Source organism: Urocampus carinirostris, chromosome 20 (assembly GCF_059441175.1).
Source record: "Urocampus carinirostris isolate Australia breed hairy pipefish chromosome 20, RoL_Ucar_1.0, whole genome shotgun sequence".
NCBI classification, from domain to species: domain Eukaryota; kingdom Metazoa; phylum Chordata; class Actinopteri; order Syngnathiformes; family Syngnathidae; genus Urocampus; species Urocampus carinirostris.
Window position 1 is genome coordinate 16,878,469 of NC_142368.1, and position 22,092 is coordinate 16,900,560.

The following is a 22,092-nucleotide window of genomic DNA, read 5'->3' on the forward strand; positions in this document are numbered from 1 at the left end:
CCCTCCGGGTGTATTAAACCAGATTGCTCTTTGGTTGTCACTCTGTCATTTTCAGTAGGAGGTGAATGTGTTCATTTAGCAATGAACTGATTGAAAAAAAGATATATTTGGATGCTTGTTTTTCTTGTGTATTCAGATCCTTTACGCCAACGAGGGGGAGAGCAAGCGGGACCAGGAGGTGGTGATGGAGAGCACCGTGTTCGGCGAGCGGCCCTCCTACATCAGCCACAAGGGCCACGAGTTCATCCTGACGCTCTACCACTTCCCGTCCAGTTGCGAGGCCTGCACCCGGCCTCTCTGGCACGTCTTCAAGCCGCCGCCGGCCCTCGAGTGCCGCCGCTGCCATACGAAATGCCACAAGGACCACCTGGACCGCAAGGAGGAGGTCATCGTGCCTTGCAAGGGTAGGCGAAAGACTCCCGTCACAACGTTTAAAAAAAGAAGAAGAAAAAAATCATAGGTATTTTCCAGACTATAAGGCACAGGAGTCAAACGACAACAGTGAGAGAAGCGCAAGAGGAAAATGAGATGTAGTTTTAAATCTTTCCACCGGATGTCACCCAAGCCAGTTAACACTTGCAAAACAATTGTGGTAGTATTTCTCTATTTCTCTCTGACTTACTTCTTTTTTATTTATTTCTTCCTCTTTTTCTTTCTCCTGTTCACCCTCTTTTTCTCTTTTGTCTCTCACTCTCTAACTCTTTCTTTTTCTCTGTCCTGCGCTCATTCTATTTTCTCTATCTAGTTTACACTTTAATTCTCTTTCTTTCTATTTTCCTCTTTCTTTCTCACCCTCTTTCTTTCCCTTTTCGACCTCTCTCTCTCTCTCTTTCGCTCTCCCCTCACTTTGTCTCTTTTTCTCCTTCTGACTTTTTCTTTCTGTTGTTTCACTTCTTTTATTCTTTTTATCTTTCTCTTTTTTCATTTTCTTTCTCTCTCTATATTCATTTCTCCCTTCTTCTCATTCATATCTCTATTCTGCTCTCTTTTTTTCTCTCACTGTTACTCTGTCTCCCTTGTTCTCCCTATCTGTTTAGCGCTCTCTCTTTTCCTCCCTCTCATTCTCTCTCTTTTTCTCCCTGTCTCTTTCTCTTAAACTTACTAGTCCAACCCTCGAGAGATTTTTTTATAGCATTTGTGGCCCCCAGCTAAAACGAGTTTGCTATAAGGCATACCCTAAATTGGCCAGGACAAAATATGGAAATGCGTTACAGTATTATATTTGTGCAAATGTACAATTGGGGCAACGGGGATCGAACCCGAAAGCACCCAATCCCGGTGCGCGAAGGACATGGATGGTTGTTCACACTTGCGTAACATTGGATGCAACAGGATTTGAACCCGGATCGCAGAGCGCCGGATTCTGTTCACTAAGGATACAGATGACATTTCATTTTCACACTATTTAGTCCAGTTACAAAGTACGCTAGAGAAATGAGAAAATACATTAAAATTTGTATAAAAAGTTACTTTTTATCAGCTGAAACTATTTTGAATACGTGCGGCCATCCGATTATTTATATATCTCCGGACGACCGGATTACTTCCCACTATGCCTTTCTCTTCATTCAGTTTGACTGAATAACTTCCCACAATGCCTTTCTAATCATCCAATTTGGAATTGTAGGCGATACGATGCTATATTTCTGTGGTCCCCAACTTTTGATTTTATTTTATTTTTTCACAACGGACCGGTTTGATGTCAATCCTGATAACAACATCAGCGGTTTGGTACTGTGACTAAAAGAAGTGTGATGATAAGATAAAAGTTAATGCCTTTTCATGTGTCGTCTGTGTCCCTAGTAGCTTTGTGGTTGGGTCCTGTGCGCTCCTTGCCGCCATCTGGGTTCGATTCCCGTCGCGTTCATTGCTATTGTTATCACTGGTATATTCTGACTGATCATTCGATGAACTATTATGGTACTTTTTAAGGTTTTGTGCAACCCTCGGCCTTACTCTTAATTTCTTCATGAAAATATAATTATTTAAAAAGAACTTACATGAGTTATTTTGCAAAAATGTTCCAAAAACTTTAAACAAAAAGTTTACAGAGGCATTTCCATTCAGCGCAGTGGGTGTGTGTGAGAGAGGGAGCGTGCTATGTGTGCAGAGATCCGCTGAGCCATACTGCTCACCCAATCAATTTGCTCTATGTGCTTAGCTGGGGTTTTTGGGGCGTATCCAGTTTGTTGTGTAGGTTTTTTTTATCATAAGGTTTCTCTACAGCAGGGGTGTCAAATATGTAAACTTGATGTTGCCAAAGCCAGGTGCCTCTCACAAACGATGTATTTGTATTTCTCTCTCTCTTTCTCTCTTTCTCTTTCTCTTTCTCTCTTTCTTTTTCTCTTTCTCTCTCTTTCTCTCTCTCTCTTTCTCCCTCAGTCTCTTTCTTTGTTCCCCTATGTATCTTTCTCCCTCTGTGTCTTTTACCTCCTTTTGCTTTCTGTTAATTATTTCCTTTTCTCTTTCTCTCACCTTCTATTCTCTCTCTTTCTCTCTCTCTTTCTCTCTCTCTCTTTCTCTGTTCCTCTTTGTCTCTTTCTCTCTTTACCTTCTTTTGCTTTCTCTTACTTTTTTTCCTTTTCCCTCACGCTCTCTCACTTACTTCTCACTTTCTCAACTTCTCTCTTTTTCTCTTTCTTTTTCTCTTTGGATTTATTTATCTGTCTTTTTTCCCCCTCCCTCACTATTTCTCTTTTTCTCTTTGGTTTCTCACATTATCTCTCTATCTTTCTTTGTCCCACACCATCTTTTTCTCTCTCTGTCTTTCTCTTATTTATTTTTCTCTCTTTTTCTTTCGCTCTAATCTACTCATCCGGCCCCCGAGAGAATGTTTGTTCTATCGTGTGGCCCCCCGAGTTTAAATAAGTTTAACACCCCTGCTCTACAGTGATCCCACATACAGTGCATCCGGAAAGTATTCATAGCGCTTCACTTTTTCCACATTTTGTAATGTTACAGCCTCATTCCAAATTGTATTGTAATTTAATCTCTTATCTCAAAATTCTACACAAAATACTCCATTATGACAATGTGAAAAAGTTTTTTTTTTTTTACTTTTTTTGAATTGATTAAAAATAGAAAACTAAGAAATCACATTGACATAAGTATTCACAGCCTTTGCTTAATATTTTGTTCATCCACCTTTGGCAGCAAATACAGCCTCAAGTCTTTTTGAATATGATCCCACAAGTTTAGCACACCTATCTTTAGGCAGTTTTGCCCATTCTTCTTTGCAATAAGTCTCAAGCTCAATCAGGTCGGATGGGAGACGTTTGTGCACAGCCATTTTCAGATCTCTCCAGAGATGTTCGATCGGATTCAAGTCTGGACTCTGACTGGGCCACTCCAGGACATCCACGGAGTGGTTCTGAAGCCAATCTTTTGAGATCTTGGCTGTGTGCTTTGGGTCGTTGTCCTGCTTCGCCCCAGCATGAGGTCAAGAGCGCTCTGTAGCAGGTTTTCATCCAGGATATCTCTATATATTGCTGCATTCATTTTCCCTTCTATCCTGACTAGTCTGCCAGTTCCTGCTGCTGAAAAACATCCCCACAGCATGATGCTGCCACCACCATGCTTCACTGTAGGGATGGTATTGGCCTGGTGATGAGCGGTGCCTGGTTTCCTCCAAACATGGCACCTGGCATTCACACCAAAGAGTTCAATCTTTGTCTCATCAGACCAGAGAATTTTGTTTCTCATGGTCTGAGAGTCATTCAGGTGCATTTTGGCAAATTCCAGACGGGCTTCCATGTTCCTTTTACTAAGGAGTGGCTTTCGTCTGGCCACTCTACCATACAGGCCTGATTGGTGAATTGCTGCAGAGATGGTTGTCCTTCTGGAAGGCTCTCCTCTCTCCACAGAGGAACGCTGGAGCTCTGACAGAGTGACCATCGGGTTCTACAGTCTACAGACAGTTCTTTTGACATTTATGCTTTGTGTTTGCGCTCTGACATGCACACTCAACTGTGGGACCTTATATAGACAGGTGTGTGCCTTTCCAAATCATGTCCATCAACTGAATTTACTGCAGGTGGACTCCAATTAAGCTGTAGAAAGATCTCAAGGATGATCAGTGGAAAAAAGATGCACCTGAGCTCAATTTTAAGCTTCATGGTAAAGGCTGTGAATACTTATGTAAATGTGATTTCTTAGTTTTCTATTTTTAATAAATTCAAAAAAAGTAAAAAAAAAAAAAAACCATTTCACATTGTCGTAATGGAGTATTTTGTGTAGAATTTTGAGATAAATTAATACAATTTGGAATGAGGCTGTAACATAACAAAATGTGGAAAAAGTGAAGCGCTGTGAATACTTTCCGGATGCACTGTAATTAAATGAGCTTCTATATAAAGTATTCATGAGCAACGTACAGCCCAGTGGTCTTTTGGTGTGACACCTTGCCTGTAAACTGTTTCGATCCCATGCGCCTTATGGTCCAGTGCGCCTTATATACCAAAACGTTTTCTAAGATGATCCAATGTTGTGTTCACGCTCCGCCAACAGTAAACTATGACATCTCCACGGCCAAGGAGCTTCTTTTGCTGAGCGGCAGTCGTGAGGAGCAGCAGCGTTGGGTCAGCCACCTTCTGAAGCGCATCCCTCGGAAGCACCCGGCCTCGGCGCAGGCCCACGCCCCCGAGCCGCTCCCTCGATCCTCCCCCCGGGTCTCGCCCCGGCCCTCCCCGAGGGGTTCGCCTCAAATCTCGCCCCATCGCGGGGCCATGAGGGTCTCGTCCTCCAGGCAGCAACAGCAGTCGCCCTCAAGGAAGGCTAGGTGAGCAGCACATTCAGTTATTCGGTTGTTCATCTATTCTGTTTATCATTTATTTAGTTATGTCGTTATTGCGGTATTTATATGTTCTGTTTTTCAGTTCATTCATTTTCTCATTCGGTTATTTAGTTATTTCATTATCTATGTATGCAGTTGTTCGGTTATTCATTAATTCAGTTATTTATTTACCGTAAATTCCGGACTATAAGCCGCTACTTTTTTCCCAAACGTTCAACCTTGCGGCTTATTCAGTGATGCGGTCAATTTATGTAATTTTTCTAACGGCTGCCAGCGGCGCTCGAGTACAAAAGGTAAGATTTAGACCGGTGGAATATATGCGCCGATGAAGACTGCAACTTCTGCAACAAACGCGGGCTGGCGGGAAGTAGGGTAAAGGCGAGACTTGTTTGTGGACGCGGCGGACAATAGTGGATATATATTTTTCCCACCCTTACCTTTGGAGATATACACTTTTTTCCTTGGATTACTTTTAACGGGACCCGGACTCTGCAGGTCTGCATCAAACCTTAAGTACCGGTATCATTTTCTGTTCATTTTGCCGGCTGTGATTTTTGGACTGTGTACTTTTATAAAGGACATTCAGTTTCAATCGCGGGACTTAAAGTCGGGTTTGGGTTAATTTTGGGTTTGGATTACTTTTTTTTTTTTTTTTTTTTTTTATGTGGGTGCATGCGGCTTATATACAGGTGCGGCTTGTGTAAGAACAAAATCAGTTTTCCTTTTAAAATGTGGTGGGTGTGGCTTATAATCAGGTGCGCTCTATAGTCCTGAATTTACGGTATTTGGTTGTTCCGTTTTTCTGTTATTCATTTTTTTCAGTTTTTAGTTATTTGGTGATTTATTCATTTATCATTTATTTAGTTACTCTTTTATTTGGTTATTCAGTTATTCGGTTACTGAATTATTCAGTTATTCGATTCTTCGGTTATTCAATTTTGCTATTTATTTTTCATTTCATTGCGTTTTAAAAAAATATATATTATTTGTGTCATTTATTTATTCCCATTGTAGCTTAGCATGAAGCTTTGGTTTGTACAATTTCCCACAGAACAAAACACCTTATCAATTTTTTGGGGTGTACAGTACAATTAAATTTAAATTTTTGTTATTTTCTTTAAAACAAATAGAAAAAAAAGTTAATTATACGTAGAATTTTCCATTACTACGATATTTTCCAGATTGTCGCGCTGGAATACAGGTCTAATTTTTTTATTTACCTCTAATTTTAATACCTAAAATTTGTTTTAAACTTGAAATTGAAATAGATAACCTAAATTATTCTGCCTAATTAGACAATTTTAATTTTTACGTAGAAGAAATTGTTGCTAACTTTCAGCATAGAAGAAGACCACGTTAGCTTACCGTGCAGTAATAACTATGTTTTATGTAGTTTTAATGATTTCAGAAAAATTATGCTAGTTTTCAACGCACTTTTGGTATAGGAAAGAACAATGCTAGTGTTAGCATGGAAGAAAACAGTGCTAGTAGTTAGCTCGCTAATAGTAATCCCACATGGAACCTCGACTGCCTGTCGGAATTCTCTGTATGGAAATGTTCCGCTGCTAGCGGCTAAGCTAACATAGCATCACCGTTTTCACACTAGCCGATTAGCAGCGTCTTTATCTCCAGCGTTAGCCGCGAGCTAACCGGCTCTCGCCCCTCAGCAGCGGTCCCATGCTACGCATCATCCTTCACTGACCTCCTCACCCAGCATCTAACGTTTCCCACGCTTGGGAAACTGTAAGTAGCTAAGCTAGCACGACCCCCCCTAGCACGCCAAAACGCCGATTAACCTCCTAATTGATTATCCCTAATCCCCCAGATTTTTTTTTAACAGGTTCCCGGTTGAACATCCCACTTACTGTTTCAGATTGCTTGATTTTGGGCTGAGGTGGTCGTTGGACGACACCGACAGTGATGATGATTTGTTCTTCTGAAAGAAGTGACAGAGGGGGGAAGGAGGGTAACTTGCACGAGCACGCTCTTGAGTGATTTTTCCCAAAAATATTTCCGGGGATGCACGATAATTATTGCGACGATCGTTATCGAAGAGATAACGGACAAATATGCAGGGTAATTAGTTATTTGAAGCTAGATCTAAGCATTTATCTTGCTCATTATAGTATATTTATATATATTTTTATAGAGGTAGTAGCACAACTTGGTCGTGTAGCCTCTCTACCTCTCCGTAATCTATGCAATTTACTGTAGAGACGATAGTCACTCGATGCTCTAATATTCAACACCCAAAACTAATTGTAAGAAAGATTCTCAGCATTTTTGTTCCTCTTTAGACTAAATGTATATTTATTTTATTTTGGTGTTTTTAGAGGTAGTAGTACAACTTGGTCGAGTAGCCTCTCTACCTCTCTTTAATGTATGCAATTTACTGTAGAGACGATAGTCACTCGATGCTCTAATATTCAACACCCAAAACTACTTGTAGGAAAGATTTTCAGCATTTTTGTTCCTCTTTAGACTAACTGTATATTTATTTATTTTTATTTTTTTTGAGAGGTAGTAGCACAGCTTGGTGGTGTCACCTCTCTACCTTTCTGTAATATGTGCAGAGACAATAATTAGTCGCTTAACTTCACACTATAATATTCAATACGCTGACACTACTTGTCAAAAAGATTTTAGGCATGTTAATCATTAGAAGATTTTTTTTTATTTTCTATGAAAAAGTAGCACAACTTGGCGGTGTTGCCTCGCCGTATTTTCATTGAGGCATCAAAGAGCTCTAAGCTTTTATGTTCCTCATTAAAATAGATTGAGGTTTTTTTTATAGAGTTAGAAGCACGACTTGGTTGTGTCTCCTCTCTATCTCTCTGTAATTTCAGTGAGGCACCAGATAGCCTGACATGTTAAAAGATTCCAAGTATTTACTGTTCCTCAATAGTATATACTTAGATTTTTTTTATTGAGGGAGTAGCATAACTTGGTCGAGTTGCCTCTCTACCTCTCAGTAATGTTTGTGGGGCACCGGTGAAATAAATATTTTCATAGAAATAGTAGCACAACTTGATCTTGTCACCTCCTTACCTCTCCACAATGTCAGTGAGGCAATAGAGAGCATGACTTGTCAAAATGATTCTAAGCATTTAAATTCCTCATTAGAATATTATTTGAATTCTCATTAGTAAAGGTAGATGAACAACTTGGTCGTGCCTCTTCTTTACCTCTCCGCAATATGTGCGGGCACCGGATAGCCAATAGTCAATTTATGCAATGCTATAATATTAAATAAATCATCACTACTTGTTACAAAGATCCTAAGCATGTTTGTTTCTCATTAGAATGTATATATATATATATATATATATATATATATATATAATTTTATTTATTTATTTATTTATTTTTTGTGCGGTAGTAGAACCAACCTAGTCGGGTTGCCTCTCTATCTCACTGTAATGCAATTTAGGCGCTGTAGGGGTTTACTTGTTGAAAAGGTTCTAAGCATTTATGTTGCTCATTGGAACATTTATAGATATTTTTATAGAAATAGAAGCACAACTTGATCTTGTCACCTCTTTACCTCTCCGTAATGTAAGCAAAGCACTAGAGAGCTTGTCTTGTTAAAATGATTCTAAGCATTTATGTTCCTCATTAGAAGATTATTTGGTTTCTCATTAGTAGAGGTAGATGCACAACTTGGTCGTGCCTCTTCTTTACCTCTCCGTAATGTAAGCGAGGCACTAGAGAGCTTGTCTGGTTAAAATGATTCTAAGCATATCTGTTCCTCATTAGAGTCATAGTAACTTTGTTGTGTCACCTCCTTACCTCTCCGTAATCTGGGCGAGGCACCAAAGAGCTTCTTTATTATTTATGTTACTCATTAGAATCTATTTTGACTTCCCACAGAAGTAGGAGCCCAACTTGGTCGTGTAGCCTCTTTATAGTGAATGCGAAACACTCAAAAGCTTGGCCATAATCAGTCACTAACGCATAATAATTTCTGCAATATATGTTTTGGTTCTCATTACAATATCTTTTTATAGTTGTTTTGTGTTTTTATGGGCTCCAGCACCCCCGCGACCCTACTGAGGATAAGCGGTGCAGCTGATGAGATGAGATATTTTATCTTTAATGTAAAATACAGTTTAAAAGACCAAGTTATAGGTAATCGGTCTCTGTAGGGAAAAATAAAACCTTATCGTGCATCTCTACTTATTTTTGGACCCTGGAGTGAAATAAAGAAACATCTATTTGCATACGCAAGTAGACGATTGTTTCGTAATTTATTGCGTGGGCGTGCGCCGTGTTGGGCATGTGTGCTCTTATTTCTATTTTTACATAAAATCTCTTCTGTTTTCTCCGCAGTTAACCCCGGACCCTCCTCGCCAACAAACTCAGTTTTTATGGAACTTTTTTAAACCGAGGGACAATTTTTCTTCAAGGAACCAAAAAAAAAAGGACTGTCACGGTTGATGTGGTGTGTGCATCGTGTGTATATATCGTAAATGAAAACGAGCAACGTGTGTATCATCATAGCACATATGGATTGTTTTTTTTTTTTTTTTAATTATGATTATAATTCATCGGCACCGGCTTGTCTGGAGAGTTTACCGAGGAAAATTGCACGTTCGTTTTGGGTCACCGGTTACGTTTGATCGCATCGGTTTTAATTGAAGACTTTTGAGCGATACCCTTTTGGTTTCAGTGGTCAAATAAAATCACACGTCCATCTCTATGGCTAGTTTTGGTATTGATTCTCGTGCATAAAAGGGAATTTGATTTATGAGAAAGGGGGAAGAAGGGTAGGAGGGGGAGACAAGGGGAGGGTAGCAAAAGAAGCAAGAGGAAGAAAGATACAATGGGAGGAAAGAAAGAGAAGAGGGAAGGAGAGAGAGAGGGAAGAGAAACTAGAGAGAGAGAGGGGTGGGGAGAAAAGACAGACAAAGGGGAGAAAGAGAGAGACAAGGGAAGGAAAGAAAGGGGAGGAGAGGAAAGAGAGGGACAAGGGGAGAAAAGAGAGAGAGAGAGACAAGGTGAGGTAAGCGACAGAGACTGGAGGGAACAAGAGGAGAGAGAACTACAATAGAGGAGGACAGAGCGAGAGAGGGGGGAAGGAAGTAAGGAGGAAAAAGAAAAACTAGAGAGAGAGGTGTGGGGAGAAAAGAGAGAGACAAGGGAAGGAAAGAGAGGGATAAGGGGAGAAAAGAATGCAAGAGGGACAAGGGGAGGAGAGAAGAGAGAGAGAGAGATAAGCGAGAGAGACTGGGGGGAACAAGAGGAGAGAGAACTACAATGGGAGGACAGTGAGAGACAAGGGCGGGAAAGAGTTACAGAAAGAGAAGGGGAGGAAAGGGTGAGGAAGAAAGAAAAGTGGAGGAAAAGGAGTGGGACAAGGGGAGGAAAGAGAGGGATAAGGGGAGGAAAGAATGCGAGAGGAACAAGGGGAGGAGAGAGAGAGAAGGGGGGAAGTAAGGAGGAAAGAGAAAAAATAGAGAGAGGTGTGGGGAGGAGAGAGAGAAGGGGGGAAGTAAGGAGGAAAGAGAAAAACTAGAGAGAGGTGTGGGGAGAAAGAGAGACAAGGGAAGGCAAGAGAGGGGAGGAAAGAGAGGGATAAGGGGAGGAAAGAATGCAAGAGGGACAAGGAGAGGAAAGAGGAGAGAGAGGGGGGAGTAAGGAGGAAATGGAAAAACTAGAGAGAGAGGTGTGGGGAGAAAAGAGAGAGACAAGGGAAGGAAAGAGAGGGATAAGGGGAGAAAAGAATGCAAGAGGGACAAGGGGAGGGGAGAAGAGAGAGAGAGAGAGATAAGCGAGAGAGACTGGGGGGAACAAGAGGAGAGAGAACTACAATGGGAGGACAGTGAGAGACAAGGGCGGAAAAGAGTTACAGAAAGAGAAGGGGGAGGAAAGAGAAAGAAGGGCAGGAAAGAGAGAGAAGGGGGGAAAGAGTGAGGAAGAGAGACAAGGTGAGGAAAGGGAGTGGTACAAGGGGAGGAAGAGACAAGTGGAGGAAAGAGATGAGGGGAGGTAAGAGGGATCAAAGAGAGGGACAGACGAGAGAAAGAGAAATAAAAAGAGTGGTAAGGAAATAGGGAAGAAAGAAGAGAGAGACAAGGGGAGGAAAGAGAAAGGGTGACAAAAGGGAAGGAAGAAAGTGGGGGAGGTGGGCTCAAGTAGAGAGGAAAGGGGGAGGAAATAGAAAATGGGGGGAACTAGAAAAAGGTGGACGAAAGAAGGGGAGGAGAAGGGGAAGAAAAAAGAAAGAGAATGTGGGGGAGGAAATATTAAGTGGGAGGAACCAGACAAAGAAGGGAGAGCTAGAAGAGGAGGAAAGAGATAAAGAGGGGAGAAAAAAGAGGTTTGTGTATATATAATATATATATTAAGAATTATTTGACCGGGATAAATGAATGTCCATACGAGATTCTGGCTGTAAGAGTCGGCTTGCATTAATGTTTCAAGAGCGCCTAAAGGCAAATGGCGACCATCCTGCATAATGGAACAGATAATCGTGTTGCCCATCTGTTCAAAATCTTCCGCCCGAATATATCCTCGCTCACAAATCTCAGGTATATGTGGTATTACTCAAAGCATACGTAATATAAACCCAGGTGTACTTGATCTAATTCGAAGTATGCGTAATATATAACCCCAGGTATACGTAATATAACCCGAAGAATACATAACATAACCTGAAGTACACGTAAAATAACTAAAGGAATATGTAATATAACTTGAGGTATACCAAATATAACTCGAGATATGCGTAATATAACTCGAGGTCTACATAATTTAACCCGAGGTATACGTAATACAACCCGATTTATACATAAAATCACTTGAGGTATACCTCACAGTATACTTAATATAACTCGAAGTATATGTTATATAAATCAAGATGACCCAACCTGAGGTATATGTAATATAACTCGAAGCATAGGTAATATAACCCGAGGTATACCTATACTAACTTGAGGTATACGTAATATAATATGGGGTATTTGTAGTATATCTCGAAGTACAGAATACATAATATACAACCCGTGGTACATGTAATATGACCCGAGTTATACATAATATTACTTGAAGAATACGTTATATAACCCGAGGTATACTTAATATAACTCGATGTATATGTTATATAAATCCAGATGACCCAACCTGAGGTATATGTAATATAACTCGAAGCATAGGTAATATAACCCGAGGTATACCTATACTAACTTGAGGTATACATAATATGAGGTATTTGGGGTATAACTCGAAGTACAGTATACGTAATATATAACCCGAGGTATATGTAATATAACCCGTGTTATACATAATCTTACATGAAGAATACGTTCTACAGCCCGAGGTATACTTAATATAACTCAAGGTATACTTAATATACAGTAACTCGAGGTATGCTTAATATCACTCAAGGTATACTTAATATAACTCGATGTATATGTAATATAAATCAAGATGACCCAACCTGAGGTATATGTAATATAACTCGAAGCATAGGTAATATAACCCGAGGTATACCTATACTAACTTGAGGTATCCGTAATATAATATGAGGTATTTGTAGTATAACTCGAAATACATTATATGTACTATATAACCTGAGGTATATGTAATATAACCCGAGTTATACATAATATTACTTGAAGAATACGTTATATAACCCGAGTTATACTTCATATAACTCAAGGTATACTTAATATACAGTAACTCGAGGTATACCGACACTAACTTGAGGTATCCGTAATATAACATGAGGTATTTGTAGTATAACTCGAAGTACAATATACGTAATATATAACCCGAGGTATATGTAATATAACCCGAAGAATACGTAATATAACCCGAGGTATACTTCATATAACTCAAGGTATACTCAATATACAGTAACTCGAGCTATACTTAATATAAATCAAGGTATATGTAATATGACCTGAGGTATATGTAATATTTCTTGAGGCATACGTTATATAACTCGGGTATACTTAATCTAACTCAAGGATTAAGTGATATATCGCGAGGAATACTTGATCTAACCCCGACATAAACCTAATATGACTTGAGGTATACATGATATTACCTAAGGTATACTTAATTTAACTTGAAGTATACGTAAAAGAACCCGACTTGTGCATAATATAAACCAAGCAACACATCATGACCTGGAGTTATACGGTTTATAACCCTGATTAGAACCCATCTTCTCAACTAAATCACGAATGCGCCCCGTCGTCTTGCTTTTGTGATGGGCCCCGAGTGTCCGCCCTTGACTTTAGCGTCTGTCCTGTTTGCTTAACAAGTAATCATTACTTTGGGGTCCTGCTCACCGAACGACTCGCCGGCTTTCCGGATTTTGAAGCCCTACTCGTCAACGTTCCGGTATCAGCACGTCGGTAAGTTACATTTTTTAGATTTCAGGATCAATACTTTTGGTTATTCCTTCGTATATTACTTTGTAAAGATACAAATAATACTCTTCCTGTAGACGGTATCTATTTACTCCAGTTTGACTAATTTTGTAGGGAACCCCGTTGAATCGTCCAGAAAGCAAAAAAACAGCCCATTGTTTGGATTAGGTGCTTCTAGTCTATCGACAGGTAGATAAACCTGGGACTCAAGATTAACTGTGGCAGGGGTTTATCCTTGCCTGGACTTCACGCTTTTGGTCTTCAGGAGTTTGTGTGCCCTTCTTTGTTTCTATGGTTATGGAATCAAGAACTAAAAAAAAGTTTTATAACATCATGAAATGAAATCTGCATTTATATAGCGCTTTTCAAGTCAATGACTTCCCAAAGTGCTTTACAATGTGCTCCACATTTCCCAATAGCGGCCTTGCAGCCATGTAAGGCGCTAACCTGCTTATTGGGGGTATTAAGGGGTTCAGTGTCTTACCCATGGACACTTCGACATGTACGAGCCGGGATTCGAACTGGGATCCCTTGATCCCAAGACGAGCGCTCTACCACCTGAGCTACTGCATCTTGCAAATTTATTTATGAATCACACAAAATTCTATTAAAAGAGAAATAGGCATTGTGGGAAGGGAGTTCAGCTAATAGCAAACCAGCATTTTATATGACATTGACTAATAGAAGACAGGCATCTTAGAGACGTAGTTTGTTATACACAGGACTACCTCAAAGTTTTAAAATATATGTTTTGGGGCACTCAAAATCATTTGTTGATGTCATATATATATATATATACAGTAGTAGAGAAAATGCCTCAACAAAGGCACGTAAAGTGAAGTGAAAAGGGGGTTTTACTGTAGTTCTATACTATTTTTTTGTCCAGTTTTCTGATTATTTTTTTTTGTAAAACAAATCTAGTTTCATGTGAAAATGGCCACAAGAGGCCAGCCTTGTACCATCAGCTGTATATTTCAGAAAGCTTTTGTGTATATTCTTTATCCTCTGCGACGATCCACCATTTTACAACCGATTACTTACACAAAATTTGTTGATTTCGTGAGTAAAGCGAAAACGTCGTAAGCAAGGTTGCCATATCCAGGGGGTTTACTGAAAATGCAGTAAAAATGCTGTCAGTTTTTTTTTTACCCCGTTTTTCTTTTTCTCTCCTTGTAGTCATGAAGGTGTTTGGTGCACTAGTCCTCTTCTTGGCCTACATGGTCAATGCTATCTCGCCTTGCCCTGCACTTTGCAAATGCTATTCCAGAAGAGCCGAGGTGGTCTGCAACGAGGTGCCCCTGACGGAGTTCCCCTCCCAGGGTCTTCCCAAGAACACTAGCTTACTCACCATCCAGTTCACCAACATCTCGTCCGTCTCCGAGGAGGATCTTAACGCGGTCCCCCATCTGAAGGAGCTCCACCTTTTCAGCAACCGGATCCAAAACCTGTCCTCGCACCTTCTCAGGGGGGTTCCTCACCTCACCACTTTGGATCTCACCGGTAACAGGGTGACCCGCTTGCCTGCTCAGGTCTTTAGCCACGCCCCGCTTCAAATCCTGGTTCTTAAGAACAACTTGATCCAAGAAGTCGACTCCAAGTGGTTTCCTGATAACTCGAACCTCACCTGGTTGGACCTTTCCGGGAACCGTTTGACAGAGCTCTCAGGCGATTTTCTGCATAAAACGCCCCTCTTGGAAAATCTGGATCTCTCCAATAACCATCTCCTGGAGATCCCGGCGAATGCTCTGGACCAGCACTCTAAACTGGATCGCCTGAATCTGCGCAACAACAAACTGGACAGTCTAGACGATTCTTTATTCAAAAACACCCGGAACCTTACATACTTGTTCCTCTCGAGGAACAAGCTTAACCAGGTCCATCAGAACCTTTTCCAGGAGCTCACCCAGCTGAAACATCTCAGCTTGGATGACAACCAGCTCAGCAGCGTCCCACAGGGACTTCTGGACCCTTTGGTTGCCCTGGAGGAACAAGGACTGGACTTAACAGCCAACCCTTGGCTGTGTGATGGGAAGGTGGAGTACCTCTTGGGATGGCTCCAGAAAAATCAGAAGAAAGCGTTCCTACCAGAGACGGTCACTTGTTCCAGTCCTCAACCTCTAAAGGGTCGCTCTGTTATGTCTCTCACTGTGAAAGAGTTAAAAATTTGAATAAAGAATTTGTTTAAAAAGAAAAAAGAAAAAGTGATTTTGTTAATGTGTCAATGTTTTTCATGAAGATTGATTTTGTTCTTTCTTTTCTGTCTCTCTGTTTTTACCCGTCTCTCCCTCTGGCCCTCACAGTGGGTTCCATAACAGGAGCAGGAAAATCAGACCCCTGGGGAGCCTTTAGGGCACAGGTGTTAAACAGTTGGCCCGTGGGCCAGAACAGGCCCGCTAAGGGATTGAATCTGCGAGACAACACTCAGAGAAGCGCAAGAGAAAAACAAGCTGCAGTTTGAAATATGTCAACTTGATGTTGCCAAAGCCAGGTGCCTCTCACAAAGACACTGTTCTTGTATTTATTTATCTCTCCCCCCCTCTCTCTCTCTCTCTCTCTCTCTTTTCCACCCCCTCTCTCCTGCTCTGTCTCTGTCTCTTTCACTCTCTGTGTCTTTTTCTCTTCCTTTATTGCTCTTTGTCTCTTTGTGTCTTTTAACCTCTTTTGCTCTAACTTCCTTTTTCCTTTTCTCTCTTTTCTCTTTTCATACCCTTTGCACTTTCTTTTCTCTTTTATCATCTTCTGTCTTTCTATTTCTCTTTAGATTTCTTTCTTCCTCTCCCTTTCTTTTCCCCTCTCACGACTTTTTATCTTTTGTTTCTCATGCTCTCCCCCTCTCTCTTTTCTTCTTCCTTTGTCCCGTCCCTCTTTCTCTTATTTCTTTATCTCTTTTTCTTTCTCTTAAATCTACTCGTCCGGCCCCTGACAGAATGTTTGTTCTATCGTGTGGCCCCCGAGTTAAAATGAGTTTGACAGCCCTGCTCTAGGAAGACCTGTAGCGTCTGCCAGTGGATAACACTTCATAGAGGTGGTGGTCCTCCAGACTAGGCAGAGAGTAGCCTACTAATTTCTGGACTGTGTTGATAACGCTCTGTAAAAATCTCCCGAAGAAACCCTCAAAATATGCAAAACCCGGAGGACTGTCGACAAGGGGGGTACTAGAGGTCTTAAATTGCCAACCCTAGACAAGGGGGGGGATTACTGGTCCGTCAACAAGGGGGTAAAAGTCTAAAGTCTGTCGAACCGGTCATCAGTTGATGAGCCAGATTGTTTGCATGGTTCTGTTTGCCTTTTGTAAAACTTTGTCCCTGCGGAATGCCCAAGTTCATTTGCAAGGTCTGTGGAGTCTTTGGTAGTTTTGCTGCGTACCCTGGTTGAAGATGATCTTGATGTATCTGCTGCTGACTTTGTGTGCCTGCGTCCGCACTTGCCCGTTTCTGTGCTCGTGTCGGGGCACCGAGGTGGAGTGCGCCGATGCGTCCAACCTGACCTCGTTCCCGGTGGAGCATTTACCACCCAACACTTCAGTGTTGTCGTTGTGGTCCACCCAGATTTCTTCTTTAGAGGCCAGTCTCTTCAATGCCGTTCCTTCTCTGGTCAAGCTTCAGTTGTACGCCAGCAAACTGGACAAACTTCCTTCAGATCTTCTGGTGAACGCGTCCCGGTTAAGCTTCTTAGACCTCACAGGGAACCAGCTTGTCCGCCTTCCTCCAAGGGTCTTTAACTCCAAGTCCCTTTGCAACTTGATCCTCAAAAACAACCGCTTAGAACAAGCGGATGCCGAGTGGTTTGGCAGAGACAACAACTTGATCTGGTTGGATTTGTCTGGTAATCTTTTATCAGAGACGTCTTTTCTTCAGAACTTGAGGAATCTAGAGCATCTGGACCTGAGTGACAACAGACTGGAATCTCTTCAAAAGGATGCCTTGATGAACCTGCACCACCTGGATGTCCTCAACCTCGCTGGGAACCAACTGAACACCCTGACTCCAGCGGACTTCAGCCACAACCCAAAGCTCTCGCGTCTCTTCTTACAGGAAAACCGACTGAGAAACCTTCCCTCATCACTGCTTTCAGGTCTGGAGCGCCTTCAGATGCTTCTTCTAAACCAGAACCAGCTGCAAAACCTCCCTAGGGGCTTCCTAAACAACACTTCGAATTTCCAGTTGATCTTGGCAACCAACCCATGGGTTTGTAATACGGAACTTGAGTACCTGTGGAGGTGGCTCCGAGAACATCCCCAGAATATATTTTATTTGGACCAGGTGACCTGCGCTGGACCAGCATCTCTCAAAAACAGACAGGTGGTTTCTTTAACTGAAAGTGAACTTGGTCTTATCAGATGAGAGGATTTGGGGGATTTTCCCCATTTTTCACGATAGTCCTACCCAACTTCTGTTGAATTATGGTCAGATTTTGTTCAAAAATGGCCTAGAATTGAGTTTTGTTCATTCAAGTGGTCCTAAATGAGTTTTTTTACGGATCTTGAAATAAATATATAGTCCCGACTCAGCACCAGACCTAAAAGTGTTATAGTTTGGTCTATTTCTTCCTAAAAAAAAGTCTTAAGATTGACTTGGTTTTATCAAAGTGAACCAAAATGAGTCAAGGATCTTGTAATATTTGTCCAGAATAGTAAGACCAGACTTTTTGATGTTGAAATGTGGTCTGGTTGGTGATACTCTGTCTAAAAATGGTCTCAAATTGATTTTGTTTACCTAATTAAGTCATTTTCACCAGGATTTCGCTATAACTGTAGATTCCCACCCAAAACCGGAATTTTAGCTGTTTAATTTTAGTCTGATTGGTCATGTTATGTCCAGAACAGGTCTAAAATTGAGTACTTTTTCAAGGAACTTGTAATAAATGTTTAGTCTTACCTAGCATCAGTTTGGATGTTGAAATTTGGTCTTGGTGATATTTTGTCCCAAAAAATGTCTCAAGTTAAGTTGGTTGATCCAATTAGTCGAAAAAGAATATTTTTTATCGGGATCTTGCAATAAATGTATTGTTTTACACAATACCAGACTTTTAGGTGTTGAATTCTGGTCTAGTTTGTCATATTTAGTCCCAAGATTGACTTAAATTTTGGTAGTTTATCAAATGTGGTCCTAAATGAGTCATTTTATTGAATACTATTGCAATAAATGTATAGTTCTACACATGAATCCCAATTTCTCGTAAAATAAAAGGCTTGTGTGAGAATGTCACGCGTTTGGGTCCTGATCCGGACCAGACTTTTAGGTGTTACGTTTTTGTCTGATTGGTCATATTAAGTACTATAATGGTTTAAAATTGAGTTTGTTCATCAAATGTGGTTCTAAATGAGTCATTAAATCAAATGATATTGCAATAAATAGATAGTTCTACACGGTACCAGACTTTTAGGTATTGAATTTTGGTCTGGTTTGTCATATTTAGTCCGAAGATTGACTTAAATTTTGGTAGTTTATCCAATGATGTCCTAAATGAGTCATTTTATCGAAGGATATTGCCAAAAATGTATAGTTCTACACAGTACCAGACTTTTAGGTTTTGAATTCTGGTCTGGTTGGTCATATTTAGTCCCAAAATTGACTAAAATGGAGGTAGTTTTTCCAATGTGGTGCTAAATGAGTCATTTTATCAAATGATATTGCAATAAAAGTGTAGTTCTACACAGTACCAGACTTTTAGGTGTTGGATTTTTGTCTGGTTGGCCATATTTAGTCCCAAGATTGACTTAAATTGGGGTAGTTTATCCAATTTGGTCCAAAATGTGTCAGTTTTTCATAGATTTTGCCGCAAAAGTAAAGTTTCACCCAGCACCAGACTTTTAGGTGTTAAGTTTTGGTCTGATTGATCATATTATGTACTAAAATGGTTTAAATTTGAGTTTGTTAATCAAATGTGGTCCTAAATGAGTCAATGATATTGCAGTAAATGTATAAGTCTACACAGTACCAGACTTTTAGGTGTTACGTTTTGGTCTGGTTGGTCATATTTAGTCCCAAGATTGACTTAAATTTTGGTAGTTTATCCAATGTGGTCCTAATAGAATCATTTTATCGAATGATATTGCAATAAAAAATGTAGTTCTACACAGTACCAGACTTTTAGGTTTTGAATTCTGGTCTGGTTTGTCATATTTAGTCCGAAGATTGACTTAAATTTTGGTAGTTTATCTAATTTGGTCCAAAATTTGTCTGTTTTTCTTCGGATCTTGACGCCAAAGTATAGTTCCACCCAGCACCAGACTTTTAGGTGTAAAGTTTTGTCTGATTGGTCATATTAAGTACTAAGATGGTTTGAATTTGAGTTTGTTCATCAAATGTGGTCCTAAATGAGTCAGGAACCGGACCAGGATCAGGACCCAAACGCGTGACGCTATCACACAAGCCTTTCATTTTACGAGAAATGGGGAGTCATGCACCTTAGACAGGATTGATAATGATACAGGATATCGAAATAAACAGGACAAACTAGACGGGAACGAAAACTGGAGAGAATCATAAACAGGACGAAAATAGATTGGACCGAAACAGGAAACCGATATTTAACAGGACAAAATAAACGGGAACAATACCGGACAGGAAAACAGGACTGAGTCAGAACCCACGTCTTGCGGGGCGGTGGTTCGTTGACGGCTCAGGGCTCTCATTTTTCCCTTGTCAATCTGTCAATGAGCCGCAGCTGGCGCCACACGGGCGGGGCCAATTGGGCGCCATGGCAACCGTGACAAAATGAGTCATTTTATCGAATGATATTGCAATAAATAGATAGTTCTACACAGGACCAGACTTTTAGTTGTTCAATTCTGGTCTGGTTGGTCATATTTAGTCCCAAAATTGACTAAAATGGAGGTAGTTTATCCAACGTGGTCCAAAAAGAGTCTTTTTTTTCACGGATCTTCCACTAAATAAGATGCTTCTCCCACTCTTGCTCGCAGCATCATGTTTAGCGTTGTTTTAATGAGTGTGTGGGAGTGTGTGGGCAGAGTCTTCCAACTGACCTCCTGGATTATTTATATTTTTCAGAGTTCCTTCGTCGAGTTTCTCCAGCCACGGCTAAGAATATGCTAAGATTTCCCATTGAGCAGGCCGGATCAAGGGATTGAATCCGGCCCGCGAGACAACGCGGAGGGAAGCGCAAGAGAAAAACGAGCTGCAGGTTGAATTATGTCCACTTGATGTTGCCAAAGCCAGGTGCCTCTCACAAACGCTGTACTTGTATCTCTCTCTATCTCTCTCTCTCTTTTCCTCTTTGTCTCTTTATCTGTCTTTTTACCTTTTTTTGCTCTCTCTTCCTTTTTTCCTTTTCTCTTTCTCTCTCTTTTGCTTTCCCCTTCTTTCTTACTCTCCTCTCTTTCTCTCCTTCTCTCTTTCTATTTCTCTTTGGATTTTTTTATTTCTCTCTTTCTATTTCTCTTTGTTTTTATTATTTTCTCTCTTTCTATTTCTCTTTGGATTTCTTTCTTTCTTTCTTTCCCCTCTCTCACTATTTCTCTTTTTATCTTTTTTGTTTCTCATGCTCTCTCTCTCTCTCTTTTATTTCTTTGTTCCTCTGTCTTTTTCTCTCTCTTTGTCTTTTTACCTTATTTTCCTCTCTCTTTTTTCCTTATCTCTCTCTCCCTCTCTTGCTGTCCCCTTCTTTTTTGCTTTCCTCTTTTCTCTCCTCTCTTTCTCTCTTTCCACTTCTCTTTGGATTTCTTTCTTTCCCTCTTTTTTTCTTTCCCCTCTCTCTATTTTTCTTTGTATCTCTTTTGTTTCTCACATTCTCCCTCTCTCTCTAGCTCACTCTCTCTTTCTCCCTTTGTCTTTCTTTGTCCCACCCTCTTTCTCTTATTTCTCTCTCTTTTTCCTTCTCTCGAATCTACTAGTCCCCCCCCCCCCCCCGAGAGAATGTTTGTTCTCTCGTGTGGCCCCCAAATTAAAATGAGTTTGACACCCCTGCCATAGAGGATAATATACAATCTTCCGTTCCTGCCCTCAGGGAAATGAAATTGTCATTCGTCAAAACGAGGAAATCGGGGGAAATAACTCCATTTGACGGCGAAGGCCACTCGATTTCGTGGTCTGCGAGCGAAACGGAGCGACAAAGAAAGTGTTCCTCTTGACATTTGAGCACGGCGCCCCCTTTAGATGACTGAATGCCAGCAGGTGGGGAAAAGGTCAAAAAATGCCACTCGTGCAATCCCGTCTTGTGACGCCACAGATGAATGAGTTCTCGCAGGGTGTTCTATCCTAACCAGTGAAGGATTTTATACATTTGACTATAAAGGGTTTTACACGATTGAATACAAGTTACATTTATTGAGTGCAATGAAGATTTTCACCGAACAGGCTGTAGTTCAATGACAGATCACGTCGTTCCGAATGCAGAATATTTTGTCTAGTTCTGTTGATAACAGGACTCTGACGGAGGACGGCAGGCATTGTTTGGAGAAACGCTCTCCGCTGTTTTGGTTGGTCCAGACATCGCGGCGCTCTTCTCCGAGACGGTGGAGCCCAGGGGGCTTTGTTGGCGCGCCCATGGGAGGAGCCGGGACACCATCTTGCGGAAAGATGTGGGCCGAGGGGAGAAGCGAGAGGACTGGAAGAGAGGGTTTCCCAGAGACTCTAACGACACTAATTCGACCGTTTTCGATGGACTTCACTTAGTTCAATTGTTAATGAAATTTAATCTGCCCCGAGTGAAAATGGCGGCTTTTCTTGTTCATCTTTTCCCTCAAGAAATGAGCGTGCATTGTTGGGTGAACGTAGGTTGTGTTTGGTTAATGGAGTCAGATAACTCATTCGAACAATTTGGTAAACGCTACATTTTAATATCAAATTCCCAACACCAGAAACTCCTGTTTTTTGAAAAGAATCGGCATGAAAGCTTGAAAGATGTCCGGTGCTAGGTGGGTCATGTGTCCCGAGTCACTTCCTGTGGATTTGGGGACAT

General features: G+C 40.9%; 3 protein-coding genes across 4 annotated transcripts in view; all 3 read left to right on the top strand.

Moving 5' to 3' along the window:
• The window catches only part of LOC148346395 (rho-associated protein kinase 2-like), a 61,989-nt gene extending 52,498 nt beyond the window's left edge, over positions 1-9,491 (top strand). The window contains exons 30-32 of one of the 2 annotated variants that reach the window (XM_088325731.1): positions 137-404; positions 4,507-4,777; positions 6,666-6,747. In XM_088325731.1, the coding sequence (XP_088181857.1) occupies positions 137-404; positions 4,507-4,777; positions 6,666-6,732 (606 nt within the window). In that variant the 3' untranslated portion in view covers positions 6,733-6,747. Of the gene's footprint in view, positions 1-136; positions 405-4,506; positions 4,778-6,665; positions 6,748-9,121 lie in introns of those variants that run through there. The other variant, XM_088325730.1, reaches the window with a different exon arrangement.
• A 3,592-nt stretch (positions 9,492-13,083) lies between these two features.
• On the top strand, positions 13,084-15,355 carry LOC148346396 (uncharacterized). Its single transcript, XM_088325138.1, has 2 exons — positions 13,084-13,155; positions 14,347-15,355. The coding sequence occupies exon 2, from the start codon at positions 14,349-14,351 to the stop codon at positions 15,336-15,338; it is 990 nt and encodes a 329-aa protein (XP_088181264.1). The 5' UTR covers positions 13,084-13,155; positions 14,347-14,348; the 3' UTR covers positions 15,339-15,355.
• A 516-nt stretch (positions 15,356-15,871) lies between these two features.
• Positions 15,872-18,137, top strand: LOC148346397 (uncharacterized). The gene has a single exon (XM_088325142.1). The coding sequence runs from the start codon at positions 16,548-16,550 to the stop codon at positions 17,511-17,513; it is 966 nt and encodes a 321-aa protein (XP_088181268.1). The 5' UTR covers positions 15,872-16,547; the 3' UTR covers positions 17,514-18,137.
• The last annotated feature ends 3,955 nt before the right edge of the window (positions 18,138-22,092 follow it).

Excerpts from the sequence above, each read along its gene's own strand:
- LOC148346396 (XM_088325138.1), top strand. The coding sequence starts at position 14,349 with ATGAAGGTGTTTGGTGCACTAGTCCTCTTCTTGGCCTACATGGTCAAT.
- LOC148346397 (XM_088325142.1), top strand. The coding sequence starts at position 16,548 with ATGATCTTGATGTATCTGCTGCTGACTTTGTGTGCCTGCGTCCGCACT.